This window comes from Oncorhynchus mykiss, chromosome 3 (assembly GCF_057628025.1).
Source record: "Oncorhynchus mykiss isolate SJ-2025 chromosome 3, ASM5762802v1, whole genome shotgun sequence".
Taxonomy (NCBI): domain Eukaryota; kingdom Metazoa; phylum Chordata; class Actinopteri; order Salmoniformes; family Salmonidae; genus Oncorhynchus; species Oncorhynchus mykiss.
Window position 1 is genome coordinate 95,265,477 of NC_143024.1, and position 16,506 is coordinate 95,281,982.

At 47.0% G+C, this 16,506-nt stretch overlaps 1 protein-coding gene across 2 annotated transcripts in view; it reads left to right on the forward strand.

Moving 5' to 3' along the window:
- Positions 1–16,506, forward strand: part of LOC149984732 (neuropilin-2-like) — a 432,234-nt gene that overhangs the window by 114,064 nt on the left and 301,664 nt on the right. For both annotated transcript variants that reach the window (XM_090230491.1, XM_090230492.1), the window contains exon 3: positions 15,693–15,874. In XM_090230491.1, coding sequence (XP_090086617.1) covers positions 15,693–15,874 — 182 coding nt within the window. The remainder of the gene's footprint in view (positions 1–15,692; positions 15,875–16,506) is intronic.

Sequence of the window (16,506 nt, forward strand, 5' to 3'; positions counted from 1 at the left end):
AAAGGGCCTTCCCCAAACTGTTGCCAAAAAGTTGGAAGCACAGAATCGTCTAGAATGTCATTGTATGCTAAGGGGACTAGCCCGAACCATGAAAAAACAGCTCCAGACCATAATTATTCCTCCACCAAACTTTACAGTTGGCACTATGCATTCAGGCAGGTAGTGTTCTCCTGGCATCTGCCAAACCCAGATTCGTCCGTTGAGGTTGCCAGATGGTGGAGAGTGATTCATCACGCCAGAGAACACGTTCCCACTGCCAGATGCTGGAGAGTGATTCATCACGCCAGAGAACACGTTCCCACTGCCAGATGGTGGAGCGTGATTCATCACGCCAGAGAACACGTTCCCACTGCCAGATGGTGGAGCGTGATTCATCACGCCAGAGAACACGTTTCCACTGCCAGATGGTGGAGAGTGATTCATCACGCCAGAGAACACGTTCCCACTGCCAGATGGTGGAGAGTGATTCATCACGCCAGAGAACACGTTCCCACTGCCAGATGGTGGAGAGTGATTCATCACGCCAGAGAACACGTTCCCACTGCCAGATGGTGGAGCGTGATTCATCACGCCAGAGAACACGTTCCCACTGCCAGATGGTGGAGAGTGATTCATCACGCCAGAGAACACGTTTCCACTGCCAGATGGTGGAGCGTGATTCATCACGCCAGAGAACACGTTTCCACTGCCAGATGGTGGAGCGTGATTCATCACGCCAGAGAACACGTTTCCACTGCCAGATGGTGGAGCGTGATTCATCACGCCAGAGAACACGTTCCCACTGCCAGATGGTGGAGAGTGATTCATCACGCCAGAGAACACGTTTCCACTGCTCTTTATAACACTCCAGCTGACACTTGGCTTTGTTCATGGTGATCTTAGGCCTGTGTGAAAACGCAACAGACAGTTTTTACATGCTACGCGCTTCAGCACTCGGCGGTCTGTGAGCTTGTGTGGCCTACCGCTTTGTGGCTGAGCCGTTGTTGCTCCTAGATGTTTCCACTTCACAATAGCAGCACTTACAGTTAGTTACCTGGGGCAGCTCTAGCAGGGCAGAATTTTGCCGAATTGACTTGTCGGGAAGGTGGCGTCCTGTGACGGTGCCACGTTGAGTGTCACTGAGCTCTTCAGTAAGGCCCATTCTACCACCAGTGCAACAGATACACCCATTAATTAGAAGGGGTGTCCACATACTGCTGTATATGTAAGGCACCTGTACTATCACTAAGCAAACTAAACAGATTGACAACAAATGTCAATGAGATTTGTAAGTTTAAGTGAATTGGACCAGCATCATGCTCTTATAACGATTCAAAATGTAATTAGTATTTTTGAGGAAATCGTATGGTGTAAAACATGCATAGTTTTCTTTGGGAATGTAGTGAAGTTAATAGTAATATAGTAATATATATTACTATATAAATAGTAAAGTAGAGATACACCCCCCCCTCAAAAAACTACTAGTAGTTTTACTTTACGCCACTGGTTAGGAGGAGGGGGAGTGGTTGGAGAGGTGGGGAGAAAGGGAGGGGAGGACACCTGTCTGTGTCTGTCAGAGAGGGGGGGGGAGCTGAGATAAGTGTCATGTTCTCTCCTCCACCCCCACATTCCTCTACCTGACATGGGGCCACCGGTTATGTGTCCCGCAGCAGATTAGTCTAGGAGGGAGGGAGGGAGGGAGGGAGGGAGGGAGGGAGGGAGGGAGAGAGAGAGAGAGAGAGAGAGAGAGAGAGAGAGGGAGAGAGGGAGAGAGGGAGAGAGGGAGAGAGAGAGAGAGAGAGAGAGAGAGAGAGAGAGAGAGAGAGAGAGAGAGAGAGAGAGAGAGAGAGAGAGAGAGAGAGAGAGAGAGAGAGAGAGAGAGAGAGAGAGGAAAAACATCTGTCACAGCTTCATCCTGCACGGCAGTAACATATGTTGTATTTTTAGAGGAGGTGGAGGACCAGTAAATATCTAGAACCTAAAACACAGGCTTTTTCTGCGAAACATGTTGAAGCTATCACTGGGTCACCAACACCAAGAATGATTGGAGTAGAGTAGCAGGTGTGAACCTATACGTGTTAGATGACTTGTTAACCTCCTGCCCTGTTCACTGTCCCTGTGCCCTATTCCCTGTCCCTGTCCCTGTGCCCTATTCCCTATGCCCTGTTCCCTGTTCTCTGTGCCCTATTCCCTGTGCCCTGTTCCCTGTGCCCTATTCCCTGTCCCTGTGCCCTATTCCCTGTGCCCTATTCCCTGTTCCCTGTTCTCTGTGCCCTGTTCCCTGTTCTCTGTGCCCTATTCCCTGTGCCCTGTTCCCTGTTCTCTGTGCCCTATTCCCTGTGCCCTGTTCCCTATTCCCTGTGCCCTATTCACTGTGCCCTATTCCCTGTGCCCTGTTCCCTGTGCCCTATTCCCTGTGCCCTGTGCCCTGTTCCCTGTTCCCTGCAACAGTCTATGTTTTCTCCCTGCCCTGTTCCCTATTCCCTGTGCCCTATTCACTGTGCCCTATTCCCTGTGCCCTGTTCCCTGTGCCCTATTCCCTGTGCCCTGTGCCCTGTTCCCTGTTCCCTGCAACAGTCTATGTTTTCTCCCTGCCCTGTTCCCTGTGCCCTGTTCCCTGTCCCTGTGCCCTATTCCCTGTGCCCTATTCCCTGTCCCTGTACCCTGTGCCCTGTTCCCTGTGCCCTGTTCCCTGTCCCTGTGCCCTGTTCCCTGTCCCTGTGCCCTATTCCCTGTGCCCTGTTCCCTGTGCCCTGTTCCCTGTTCCCTGTGCCCTATTCCCTGTGCCCTGTTCCCTGTCCCTGTGCCCTATTCCCTGTGCCCTATTCCCTGTCCCTGTACCCTGTGCCCTGTTCCCTGTGCCCTATTCCCTGTGCCCTGTTCCCTGTCCCTGTGCCCTATTCCCTGTGCCCTGTTCCCTGTCCCTGTGCCCTATTCCCTGTTCCCTGTTCTCGGTGCCCTGTTCCCTGTCCCTGTGCCCTATTCCCTGTGCCCTATTCCCTGTGCCCTGTTCTCTGTGCCCTGTTCTCTGTGCCTGTGCCCTGTTCCCTGTGCCCTGTTCCCTGTGCCCTGTGCCATGTGCCCTATTCCCTGTGCCCTGTTCCCTGTGCCCTATTCACTGTGCCCTGTTCCCTGTGCCCTATTCCCTGTGCCCTGTGCCCTGTTCCCTGTGCCCTTTGCCCTGTTCCCTGTTCCCTGCAACAGTCTATGTTTTCTCCCTGCCCTGTTCCCTGTGCCCTGTTCCCTATTCCCTGTGCCCTGTTCCCTGTCCCTGTGCCCTGTTCCCCATGCCCTATTCCCTGTCCCTGTACCCTGTGCCCTGTTCCCTGTGCCCTATTCCCTGTGCCCTGTTCCCTGTCCCTGTGCCCTATTCCCTGTGCCCTGTTCCCTGTCCCTGTGCCCTATTCCCTGTTCCCTGTTCTCGGTGCCCTGTTCCCTGTCCTTGTGCCCTATTCCCTGTGCCCTATTCCCTGTGCCCTGTTCTCTGTGCCCTGTTCTCTGTGCCTGTGCCCTGTTCCCTGTGCCCTGTTCCCTGTGCCCTGTGCCATGTGCCCTATTCCCTGTGCCCTGTTCCCTGTGCCCTATTCACTGTTCCCTGTGCCCTATTCCCTGTGCCCTGTGCCCTGTTCCCTGTGCCCTTTGCCCTGTTCCCTGTTCCCTGCAACAGTCTATGTGTTCTCCCTGTCCTGTTCCCTGTGTCCTGTTTCCTGTGCCCTGTTCCCTGTGCCCTGTTCCCTGTGCCCTGTTCCCTATTCCCTGTGCCCTGTTCCCTGTGCCCTATTCCCTGTGCCCTGTTCCCTGTGCCCTGCTCCATGTGCCCTGTTCCCTGTTCCCCTGTTCCCTGCAACAGTCTATGTGTCCTCCCTGCCCTGTTCCCTGTTCCCTGCCTGTCAGGATGTCTATGTGTTCTCCCTGCCCTGTTCCCTGCCTGTCAGGATGTCTATGTGTCCTCCCTGCCCTGTTCCCTGCCTGTCAGGATGTGTGTGTGTTCTCCCTTCCCTGTTCCCTGCCTGTCAGGATGTCTATGTGTTCTCCCTGCCCTGTTCCCTGTGCCCTGTTCCCTGTTCCCTGCAACAGTCTATGTGTTCTCCCTGCCCTGTTCCCTGCCTGTCAGGATGTGTGTGTGACTGCCTCCTCAGCTCCACAACAACACCTAAGGCTTCCCCCATTCTGGTAAAACATCTTTATGACACCTTGCACACTCAGAAGAGGGGACAGAGCATTGGGGACAATGTATCATACCAGGGTCCATTACCCATGGTCATTACCCATGATTTATTACCCATGGTCCATTACCCATGATTTATTACCCATGGTACATTACCCATGATTTATTACCCATGGTCATTACCAATGATTTATTACCCATGGTATATTACCCATGATTTATTAGCCATGGTCCATTACCCATGATGTATTACCCATGGTCCATTACCCATGATGTATTACCCATGGTATATTACCCATTATGTATTACCCATGGTCCATTACCCATTATGTATTACCCATGGTCCATTACCCATTATTTATTACCAATGGTATATTACCCATTATTTATTACCCATGGTCCATTACCCATGATGTATTACCCATGGTCCATTACCCATTATTTATTACCCATGGTCCATTACCCATTATTTATTACCCATGGTCCATTACCCATTATTTATTACCCATGGTCCATTACCCATTATTTATTACCCATGGTCCATTACCCAGGATTTATTACCCATGGTCATTTGTGGAATGTGGAGTGTGGCTAAGGAATCCATAGTTTTACACTGAAACATGAAGTGTCTCATAAATTAGTAAATAGTGTGGAAAACATTATATGTTGTGCATGAGATGACAAAATTAGCCCTCAATATTCAGCATTCTTTCTACCCGTTACCCTATAACCTACCCTATAACCTACCCTATAACCTACCATATAACCTACCTTATAACCTACCATATAACCTGCCCTCAACATTCAGCAGTCTCTCTACCCGTTACCCTATAACCTAACCTATAACCTACCCTATAACCTACCATATAACCTACCCTACAACCTACCCTACAACCTACCGTATAACCTACCCTATATCCTACCGTATAACCTACCCTACAACCTACCGTTTAACCTACCATATAACTTACCCTATATCCTACCCTATAACCTACCCTATATCCTACCCTATAACCTACCCTATAATCTACCGTATAACCTACCCTAAAACCTACCCTAAAACCTACCATATAAGCTATCATTTAACCTACCCTATAACCTACAGTATAACCTACCCTATATCTTACCATATAACCTACCCTATATCCTACCCTACATCCTACCCTATAACCTACCTTATATCCTACCCAAAACCTACCCTATAACCTACCTTATATTCTACCCTATATCCTACCCTAAATCCTACCCTGTAATCTACCCTACCCTATATCCTACCCTGTAATCTACCCTGTTTTCTACCCTGTATTCTACCCTGTAACCTACCCTATAACCTACCCTACGCCAACTGTCATCTCTCTGCTCCCCTACCCTACTGCCTGTTGATCTGTCATCTCTCTGCCCCACTACCCTACTGTCTGTTGATCTGTCATCTCTCTGCCCCACTACCCTATAGTCTGTTGATCTGTCATCTCTCTGCCCCACTACCCTATAGTCTGTTGATATGTCATCTCTCTGCCCCACTACCCTACTGTCTGTTGATCTGTCATCTCTCTGCCCCACTACCCTATAGTCTGTTGATCTGTCATCTCTCTGCCCCACTACCCTATAGTCTGTTGATATGTCATCTCTCTGCCCCACTACCCTACTGTCTGTTGATCTGTCATCTCTCTGCCCCACTACCCTATAGTCTGTTGATCTGTCATCTCTCTGCCCCACTACCCTATAGTCTGTTGATCTGTCATCTCTCTGCCCCACTACCCTACTGTCTGTTGATCTGTCATCTCTCTGCCCCACTACCCTATAGTCTGTTGATCTGTCATCTCTCTGCCCCACTACCCTACTGTCTGTTGATCTGTCATTTCTCTGCCCCACTACCCTATAGTCTGTTGATCTGTCATCTCTCTGCCCCACTACCCTATAGTCTGTTGATCTGTCATCTCTCTGCCCCACTACCCTACTATCTGTTGATCTGTCATCTCTCTGCCCCACTACCCTATAGTCTGTTGATCTGTCATCTCTCTGCCACACTACCCTACTGTCTGTTGATCTGTCATCTCTCTGCCCCACTACCCTATAGTCTGTTGATCTGTCATCTCTCTGCCCCACTACCCTACTGTCTGTTGATCTGTCATCTCTCTGCCCCACTAGAATACTATCTGTTGATCTGTCATCTCTCTGCCCCACTACCCTATAGTCTGTTGATCTGTCATCTCTCTGCCCCACTACCCTATAGTCTGTTGATCTGTCATCTCTCTGCCACACTACCCTACTGTCTGTTGATCTGTCATCTCTCTGCCCCACTACCCTACTGTCTGTTGATCTGCTACAACTGCTGGTCGTTGTCTCCCTGATTAAAACAACCTTGTTACTGCTGGTCGTTGTCTCCATACTGCTGGTCGTTGTCTCCATGATTAAAACAGCCTTGATACTGCTGGTCGTTGTCTCCATACTGCTGGCCGTTGTCTCCATGATTAAAACAGCCTTGATACTGCTGGTCGTTGTCTCCATGCTGCTGGTCGTTGTCTCCATACTGCTGGTCATTGTCTCCATGCTGCTGGTCGTTGTCTCCCTGATTAAAACAGCCTTGATACTGCTGGTCGTTGTCTCCATACTGCTGGTTGTTGTCTCCATACTGCTGGTCGTTGTCTCCCTGATTAAAACAGCCTTGATACTGCTGGTCGTTGTCTCCATACTGCTGGTCGTTGTCTCCATGTTTAAAACAGCCTTGATACTGCTGGTCGTTGTCTCCCTGATTAAAGCAGCCTTGATACTGCTGGTCGTTGTCTCCCTGATTAAAACAGCCTTGATACTGCTGGTCGTTGTCTCCCTGATTAAAACAGCCTTGATACTGCTGGTCGTTGTATCCCTGATTAAAACAGCCTTGATACTGCTGGTCGTTGTCTCCCTGATTAAAACAGCCTTGATACTGCTGGTCGTTGTCTCCCTGATGAAAACAGCCTTGATACTGCTGGTCGTTGTCTCCATGATTAAAACAGCCTTGATACTGCTAGTCGTTGTCTCCATACTGCTGGTCGTTGTCTCCATACTGCTGGTCGTTGTCTCCATGATTAAAACAACCTTGATACTGCTGGTCGTTGTCTCCATGCTGCTGGTCGTTGTCTCCCTGATTAAAACAGCCTTGATACTGCTGGTCGTTGTCTCCCTGATGAAAACAGCCTTGATACTGCTGGTCGTTGTCTCCATGATTAAAACAGCCTTGATACTGCTAGTCGTTGTCTCCATACTGCTGGTCGTTGTCTCCATACTTCTGGTCGTTGTCTCCATGATTAAAACAACCTTGATTCTGCTGGTCTTTGTCTCCATACTGCTGGTCGTTGTCTCCATGCTGCTGGTCGTTGTCTCCATGCTGCTGGTCGTTGTCTCCCTGTTTAAAACAGCCTTGATACTGCTGGTCGTTGTCTCAATACTGCTGGTCGTTGTCTCCATACTGCTGGTCGTTGTCTCCATACTGCTGGTCGTTGTCTCCATACTGCTGGTCGTTGTCTCCATGATTAAAACAGCCTTGATACTGCTGGTTGTTGTCTCCATGCTGCTGGTCGTTGTCTCCATGCTGCTGGTCGTTGTCTCCATGCTGCTGGTCGTTGTCTCCATGCTGCTGGTCGTTGTCTCCCTGTTTAAAACAGCCTTGATACTGCTGGTCGTTGTCTCCATACTGCTGGTCGTTGTCTCCATGATTAAAACAGCCTTGATACTGCTGGTCGTTGTCTCCATGCTGCTGGTCGTTGTCTCCATGCTGCTGGTTGTTGTCTCCATGCTGCTGGTCGTTGTCTCCATGCTGCTGGTCGTTGTCTCCATGCTGCTGGTCGTTGTCTCCCTGTTTAAAACAGCCTTGATACTGCTGGTCGTTGTCTCCATACTGCTGGTCGTTGTCTCCATGATTAAAACAGCCTTGATACTGCTGGTCGTTGTCTCCATGCTGCTGGTCGTTGTCTCCATACTGCTGGTCGTTGTCTCCCTGATTAAAACAGCCTTGATACTGCTGGTCGTTGTCTCCCTGATGAAAACAGCCTTGATACTGCTGGTCGTTGTCTCCATGATTAAAACAGCCTTGATACTGCTAGTCGTTGTCTCCATACTGCTGGTCGTTGTCTCCATACTGCTGGTCGTTGTCTCCATGATTAAAACAGCCTTGATACTGCTGGTCGTTGTCTCCATGCTGCTGGTCGTTGTCTCCCTGATTAAAACAGCCTTGATACTGCTGGTCTTTGTCTCCATACTGCTGGTCGTTGTCTCCATGCTGCTGGTCGTTGTCTCCATGCTGCTGGTCGTTGTCTCCCTGTTTAAAACAGCCTTGATACTGCTGGTCGTTGTCTCCATGCTGCTGGTCGTTGTCTCCCTGTTTAAAACAGCCTTGATACTGCTGGTCGTTGTCTCAATACTGCTGGTCGTTGTCTCCATACTGCTGGTCGTTGTCTCCATACTGCTGGTCGTTGTCTCCATACTGCTGGTCGTTGTCTCCATGATTAAAACAGCCTTGATACTGCTGGTCGTTGTCTCCATGCTGCTGGTCGTTGTCTCCATGCTGCTGGTCGTTGTCTCCATGCTGCTGGTCGTTGTCTCCATGCTGCTGGTCGTTGTCTCCATGCTGCGGGTCGTTGTCTCCCTGTTTAAAACAGCCTTGATACTGCTGGTCGTTGTCTCCATACTGCTGGTCGTTGTCTCCATGATTAAAACAGCCTTGATACTGCTGGTCGTTGTCTCCATGCTGCTGGTCGTTGTCTCCATGCTGCTGGTCGTTGTCTCCATGCTGCTGGTCGTTGTCTCCATGCTGCTAGTCGTTGTCTCCATGCTGCTGGTCGTTGTCTCCCTGTTTAAAACAGCCTTGATACTGCTGGTCGTTGTCTCCATACTGCTGGTCGTTGTCTCCATGATTAAAACAGCCTTGATACTGCTGGTCGTTGTCTCCATGCTGCTGGTCGTTGTCTCCATGCTGCTGGTCGTTGTCTCCATGCTGCTGGTCGTTGTCTCCATACTGCTGGTCGTTGTCTCCATGATTAAAACAGCCTTGATACTGCTGGTCGTTGTCTCCATGCTGCTGGTCGTTGTCTCCATGCTGCCGGTCGTTGTCTCCATGCTGCTGGTCGTTGTCTCCCTGTTTAAAACAGCCTTGATACTGCTGGTCGTTGTCTCCCTGTTTAAAACAGCCTTGATACTGCTGGTCGTTGTCTCCATGCTGCTGGTCGTTGTCTCCATGCTGCTGGTCGTTGTCTCCCTGTTTAAAACAGCCTTGATACTGCCGATCATTTTCTCCATGTTTAAAACAGCCTTTTATTCTGTTTCAAGGATACAGAGATAAACACAGCAGCAGTGTCTCACTGTAAACACACACACACACACACACAAAACAACAACAGGCCTGTTTCTAGTACCTCAGTTGAACAACCAGAGATCTCCATTAACTATAACAGAAGCAGCTGTAATCCTGTTTCCTCACTGGGGAGTCGTGGTGGCTGGCACCTGTAGCTGTGTGGCCTGGGGGTCGTTAGACCTTATCAGCACAACCGTACTGCACTAAACGTTTCATTACAATGGGAGGACATTGGGGTCTGGAGTTACTCTTGGCAGTCTTGCTCCCATTGTCAGACACACTACTTTTATTCTGCACTGATTGACAGATCAAAGGATATCACCACAGCCTTACTCTACTGCCCTGTCTATATTACCATAAAACAACTACTATACTGCCTTGTGTCTATATTACCATAAAACAACTACTAGACTGCCCTGTCTATATTACCATAAAACAACTACTATACTGCCTTGTGTCTATATTACCATAAAACAACTACTAGACTGCCCTGTCTATATTACCATAAAACAACTACTATACTGCCCTGTGTCTATATTACCATAAAACAACTACTATACTGCCCTGTGTCTATATTACCATAAAACAACTACTCTACTGCCCTGACTATATTACCATAAAACAACTACTATACTGCCCTGTGTCTATATTACCATAAAACAACTACTATACTGCCCTGTGTCTATATTACCATAAAACAACTACTCTACTGCCCTGTCTATATTACCATAAAACAACTACTAGACTGCCCTGTCTATATTACCATAAAACAACTACTATACTGCCCTGTGTCTATATTACCATAAAACAACTACTATACTGCCCTGTGTCTATATTACCATAAAACAACTACTCTACTGCCCTGACTATATTACCATAAAACAACTACTCTACTGCCCTGTCTATATTACCATAAAACAACTACTCTACTGCCCTGTGTCTATATTACCATAAAACAACTACTATACTGCCCTGTCTATATTACCATAAAACAACTACTATGCTGCCATGTCTATATTACCATAAAACAACTACTATACTGCCCTGTCTATATTACCTTAAAACAACTACTCTACTGCCCTGACTATATTACCATAAAACCACTACTCTACTGCCCTGACTATATTACCATAAAACAACTACTATACTGCCCTGTCTATATTACCATAAAACAACTACTCTACTGCCCTGTCTATATTACCATAAAACAACTACTCTACTGCCCTGTCTATATTGCCATAAAACAACTACTATACTGCCCTGTGTCTATATTACCATAAAACAACTACTATACTGCCCTGTCTATATTACCATAAAACAACTACTATACTGCCCTGTCTATATTACCATAAAACAACTACTCTACTGCCCTGACTATATTACCATAAAACAACTACTATACTGCCCTGACTATATTACCATAAAACAACTACTCTACTGCCCTGACTATATTACCATAAAACAACTACTATACTGCCATGTGTCTATATTAGCATAAAACAACTACTATACTGCCCTGTGTCTATATTACCATAAAACAACTACTATACTGCCATGTGTCTATATTAGCATAAAACAACTACTATACTGCCCTGACTATATTACCATAAAACAACTACTCTACTGCCCTGACTATATTACCATAAAACAACTACTATACTGCCATGTGTCTATATTAGCATAAAACAACTACTATACTGCCCTGTGTCTATATTACCATAAAACAACTACTATACTGCCATGTGTCTATATTACCATAAAACAACTACTATACTGCCATGTGTCTATATTAGCATAAAACAACTACTATACTGCCATGTGTCTATATTAGCATAAAACAACTACTATACTGCCATGTGTCTATATTACCATAAAACAACTACTATACTGCCCTGACTATATTACCATAAAACAACTACTATACTGCCATGTGTCTATATTAGCATAAAACAACTACTATACTGCACTGTGTCTATGTTACCATAAATCAACTACTATACTGCCCTTTCTATATTACAATAAAATTACAGGAAGTGGGGTGCCTAGGATTGGAGTCTCTCTCCCATTGTCTTGCCTTAGATAGTACGACACTTTAGTCCACTCTGATTAGTCAGGACTTGAAGGGCATAACAGTGACCCCACCTGAGTGACCCCACCTGAGTGACCCCACCTGTCGAAACTCTGAAGACAATAGTCTTAGAGAAATTCTATTGTTGTATGGAGTGCTTCCAATTAAAGGGTTTCTATTGGAGGTAGGATCCTGTTACTATGGAGGTAGGATCCTGTTACTATGGAGGTAGGATCCTGTTACTATGGAGGTAGGATCCTGTTACTATGGAGGTAGGATCCTGTTACTATGGAGGTAGGATCCTGTTACTATGGAGGTAGGATGCTGTTACTATGGAGGTAGGATCCTGTTACCATGGAGGTAACATCTTATTACTATGGAGGTAGGATCCTGTTACTATGGAGGTAGGATCCTGTTACTATGGAGGTAGGATCCTGTTACTATGGAGGTAGGATCTTGTTACTATGGAGGTAGGATGCTGTTACTATGGAGGTAGGATCCTGTTACTATGGAGGTAGGATCCTGTTACTATGGAGGTAGGATCTGTTACTATGGAGGTAGGATCCTGTTACTATGGAGGTAGGATGCTGTTACTATGGAGGTAGGATCTTGTTACTATGGAGGTAGAATCCTGTTACTATGGAGGTAGGATCCTGTTACTATGGAGGTAGGATCCTGTTACTATGGAGGTAGGATCCTGTTACTATGGAGGTAGGATCTTGTTACTATGGAGGTAGGATGCTGTTACTATGGAGGTAGGATCCTGTTACTATGGAGGTAGGATCCTGTTACTATGGAGGTAGGATCTGTTACTATGGAGGTAGGATCCTGTTACTATGGAGGTAGGATGCTGTTACTATGGAGGTAGGATCTTGTTACTATGGAGGTAGAATCCTGTTACTATGGAGGTAGGATCCTGTTACTATGGAGGTAGGATCCTGTTACTAAAGCTCAGGAAACTGACGAGTAGGAATTCGTTTTTGGAGAAAGATTAGAGCAGGTCACTAGAGGTCAACGACCAGAGAAGAACGGAGACTAGCTTGGAGTGACACACAATAATAGTCTGCGTCTGAATAGAGACTCTATATACGGTAAACATAGTGCACTATGATCAGGGCCCATAGGGCTAAGTGATGGGAGTAGGGTGCCATTTGAGACACTAATGAACCCCATGTCACGACTGTTTATTGGTTAACACTGTGAACCCCATGTCACGACTGTTTCTTGGATAACACTGTGAACCCCATGTCACGACTGTTTCTTGGATAACACTGTGAACCCCATGTCACGACTGTTTCTTGGATAACACTGTGAACCCCATGTCACGACTGTTTCTTGGATCACACTGTGAACCCCATGTCACAACTGTTTCTTGGATAACACTGTGAACCCCATGTCATGACTGTTTCTTGGATAACACTGTGAACCCCATGTCACGACTGTTTCTTGGATAACACTGTGAACCCCATGTCACGACTGTTTCTTGGATAACACTGTGAACCCCATGTCACGACTGTTTCTTGGATAACACTGTGAACCCCATGTCACGACTGTTTCTTGGATAACACTGTGAACCCCATGTCACGACTGTTTCTTGGATAACACTGTGAACCCCATGTCACGACTGTTTCTTGGATAACACTGTGAACCGCATGTCACAACTGTTTCTTGTGAACCCCATGTCAAGACTGTTTCTTGGATAACACTGTGAACCGCATGTCACGACTGTTTCTTGTGAACCCCATGTCAAGACTGTTTCTTGGATAACACTGTGAACCCCATGTCACGACTGTTTCTTGGATAACACTGTGAACCGCATGTCATGGGGTAGCCTAGTGGTTAGAGCGTTGGACTAGTAAGCTGAAGGTTGCAAGTTCAAACCCCCGAGCTGACAAGGTACAAATCTGTCGTTCTGCCCCTGAACAAGGCAGTTACTGTTCCTAGGCTGATATTGTAAATAAGAATTTGTTCTTAACTGACTTGCATAGTAAAATAAATGACTGTTTCTTAGTTAACACTGTGAACCCCATGTCACAACGGTTTCTTGTGAACCCCATGTCACGACTGTTTCTTGTGAACCCCATGTCACGACGATTTCTTGTGAACCCCATGTCACGACGATTTCTTGTGAACCCCATGTCATGACTGTTTCTTGTGAACCCCATGTCACGACGGTTTCTTGTGAACCCCATGTCACAACGGTTTCTTGTGAACCCCATGTCACGACTGTTTCTTGTGAACCCCATGTCACGACGGTTTCTTGTGAACCCCATGTCACGACTGTTTCTTGTGAACCCCATGTCATGACTGTTTCTTGTGAACCCCATGTCACGACGGTTTCTTGTGAACCCCATGTCACGACTGTTTCGTGTGAACCCCATGTCACTACGGTTTCTTGTGAACCCCATGTCACGACTGTTTCTTGTGAACCCCATGTCACGACTGTTTCTTGGATAACACTGTGAACCGCATGTCAACCCACTGTTCCTAGGCTGATATTGTAAATAAGAATTTGTTCTTAACTGACTTGCCTAGTAAAATAAATGACTGTTTCTTGGATAACACTGTGAACCCCATGTCACAACTGTTTTTTGGTTAACATTGTGAACCCCATGTCACGACGGTTTCTTGTGAACCCCATGTCACGGCGGTTTCTTGTGAACCCCATGTCACGACGGTTTCTTGTGAACCCCATGTCACGACGGTTTCTTGTGAACCCCATGTCACGACGGTTTCTTGTGAACCCCATGTCACGACGGTTTCTTGTGAACCCCATGTCACGACGGTTTCTTGTGAACCCCATGTCACGACGGTTTCTTGTGAACCCCATGTCACGACGGTTTCTTGTGAACCCCATGTCACGACGGTTTCTTGTGAACCCCATGTCACGACGGTTTCTTGTGAACCCCATGTCACGACGGTTTCTTGTGAACCCCATGTCACGACGGTTTCTTGTGAACCCCATGTCACGACGGTTTCTTGTGAACCCCATGTCACGACGGTTTCTTGTGAACCCCATGTCACGACGGTTTCTTGTGAACCCCATGTCACGGCGGTTTCTTGTGAACCCCATGTCACGACGGTTTCTTGTGAACCCCATGTCACGACGGTTTCTTGTGAACCCCATGTCACGACGGTTTCTTGTGAACCCCATGTCACAACGGTTTCTTGTGAACCCCATGTCACGACGGTTTCTTGTGAACCCCATGTCACGACGGTTTCTTGTGAACCCCATGTCACGACGGTTTCTTGTGAACCCCATGTCACGACGGTTTCTTGTGAACCCCATGTCACGACGGTTTCTTGTGAACCCCATGTCACGACGGTTTCTTGTGAACCCCATGTCACGACGGTTTCTTGTGAACCCCATGTCACGACGGTTTCTTGTGAACCCCATGTCACGACGGTTTCTTGTGAACCCCATGTCACGACGGTTTCTTGTGAACCCCATGTCACGACGGTTTCTTGTGAACCCCATGTCACGGCGGTTTCTTGTGAACCCCATGTCACGACGGTTTCTTGTGAACCCCATGTCACGACGGTTTCTTGTGAACCCCATGTCACGACGGTTTCTTGTGAACCCCATGTCACGACGGTTTCTTGTGAACCCCATGTCACGACGGTTTCTTGTGAACCCCATGTCACGACGGTTTCTTGTGAACCCCATGTCACGACGGTTTCTTGTGAACCCCATGTCACGACGGTTTCTTGTGAACCCCATGTCACGACGGTTTCTTGTGAACCCCATGTCACGGCGGTTTCTTGTGAACCCCATGTCACGACGGTTTCTTGTGAACCCCATGTCACGACGGTTTCTTGTGAACCCCATGTCACGACGGTTTCTTGTGAACCCCATGTCACGACGGTTTCTTGTGAACCCCATGTCACGACGGTTTCTTGTGAACCCCATGTCACGACGGTTTCTTGTGAACCCCATGTCACGACGGTTTCTTGTGAACCCCATGTCACGACGGTTTCTTGTGAACCCCATGTCACGACGGTTTCGTGTGAACCCCATGTCACGACTGTATGCAGTTTCCATGTTTTTTTTGTGTTCTTCTCTCCTGTCAGAAGACACATTTTTCTTTCTACTCGTTTTTTCTTGGACTTCCAATATGAAACATGGTCTCCATGTGTTTCTCCACTAGATATGACTACGTAGAGATCCGCGATGGGAACAGCGAGAAGGCAGACCTGTTGGGTAAACACTGCAGTAACATCGCCCCTCCAGCCATCATATCCTCAGGCCCTGTCCTCCTCATCAGGTTCGTCTCTGACTACGCTCACCAGGGGGCTGGCTTCTCACTGCGGTATGAGATCTTCAAGACTGGTGAGTCTGATATTCACAATGGCAAAAGTGTACATCATACTAGACAAATACATTAGGACAAATACATTAGGACAAATACATTAGGACAAATACATTAGGACAAATACATTAGGACAAATACATTAGGACAAATCAACTCTGTCAGGTGTAGAGACACACAACTATGGTTATAGATATAAACATTTAGGACCAGTTTTGTGGTCATGGATTTCATTTTTTTTTAAATTTTATTTCACCTTTATTTAACCAGGTAGGCCAGTTGAGAACACCTTTATTTAACCAGGTATGCAAGTTGAGAACACCTTTATTTAACCAGGTAGGCAAGTTGAGAACACCTTTATTTAACCAGGTAGGCCAGTTGAGAACACCTTTATTTAACCAGGTAGGCAAGTTGAGAACACCTTTATTTAACCAGGTAGGCAAGTTGAGAACAAGTTCTCATTTACAATTGCGACCTGGCCAAGATAAAGCAAAGCAGTTCGACACAAACAACAACAAACAACACAAACAACAACACATGGAGTAAAACAAACATACAGTCAATAATACAGTATAAACAAGTCTATATATGATGTGAGCAAATGAGGTGAGATAAGAGAGGTAAAGGCAAAAAAAAGGCCATGGTGGCGAAG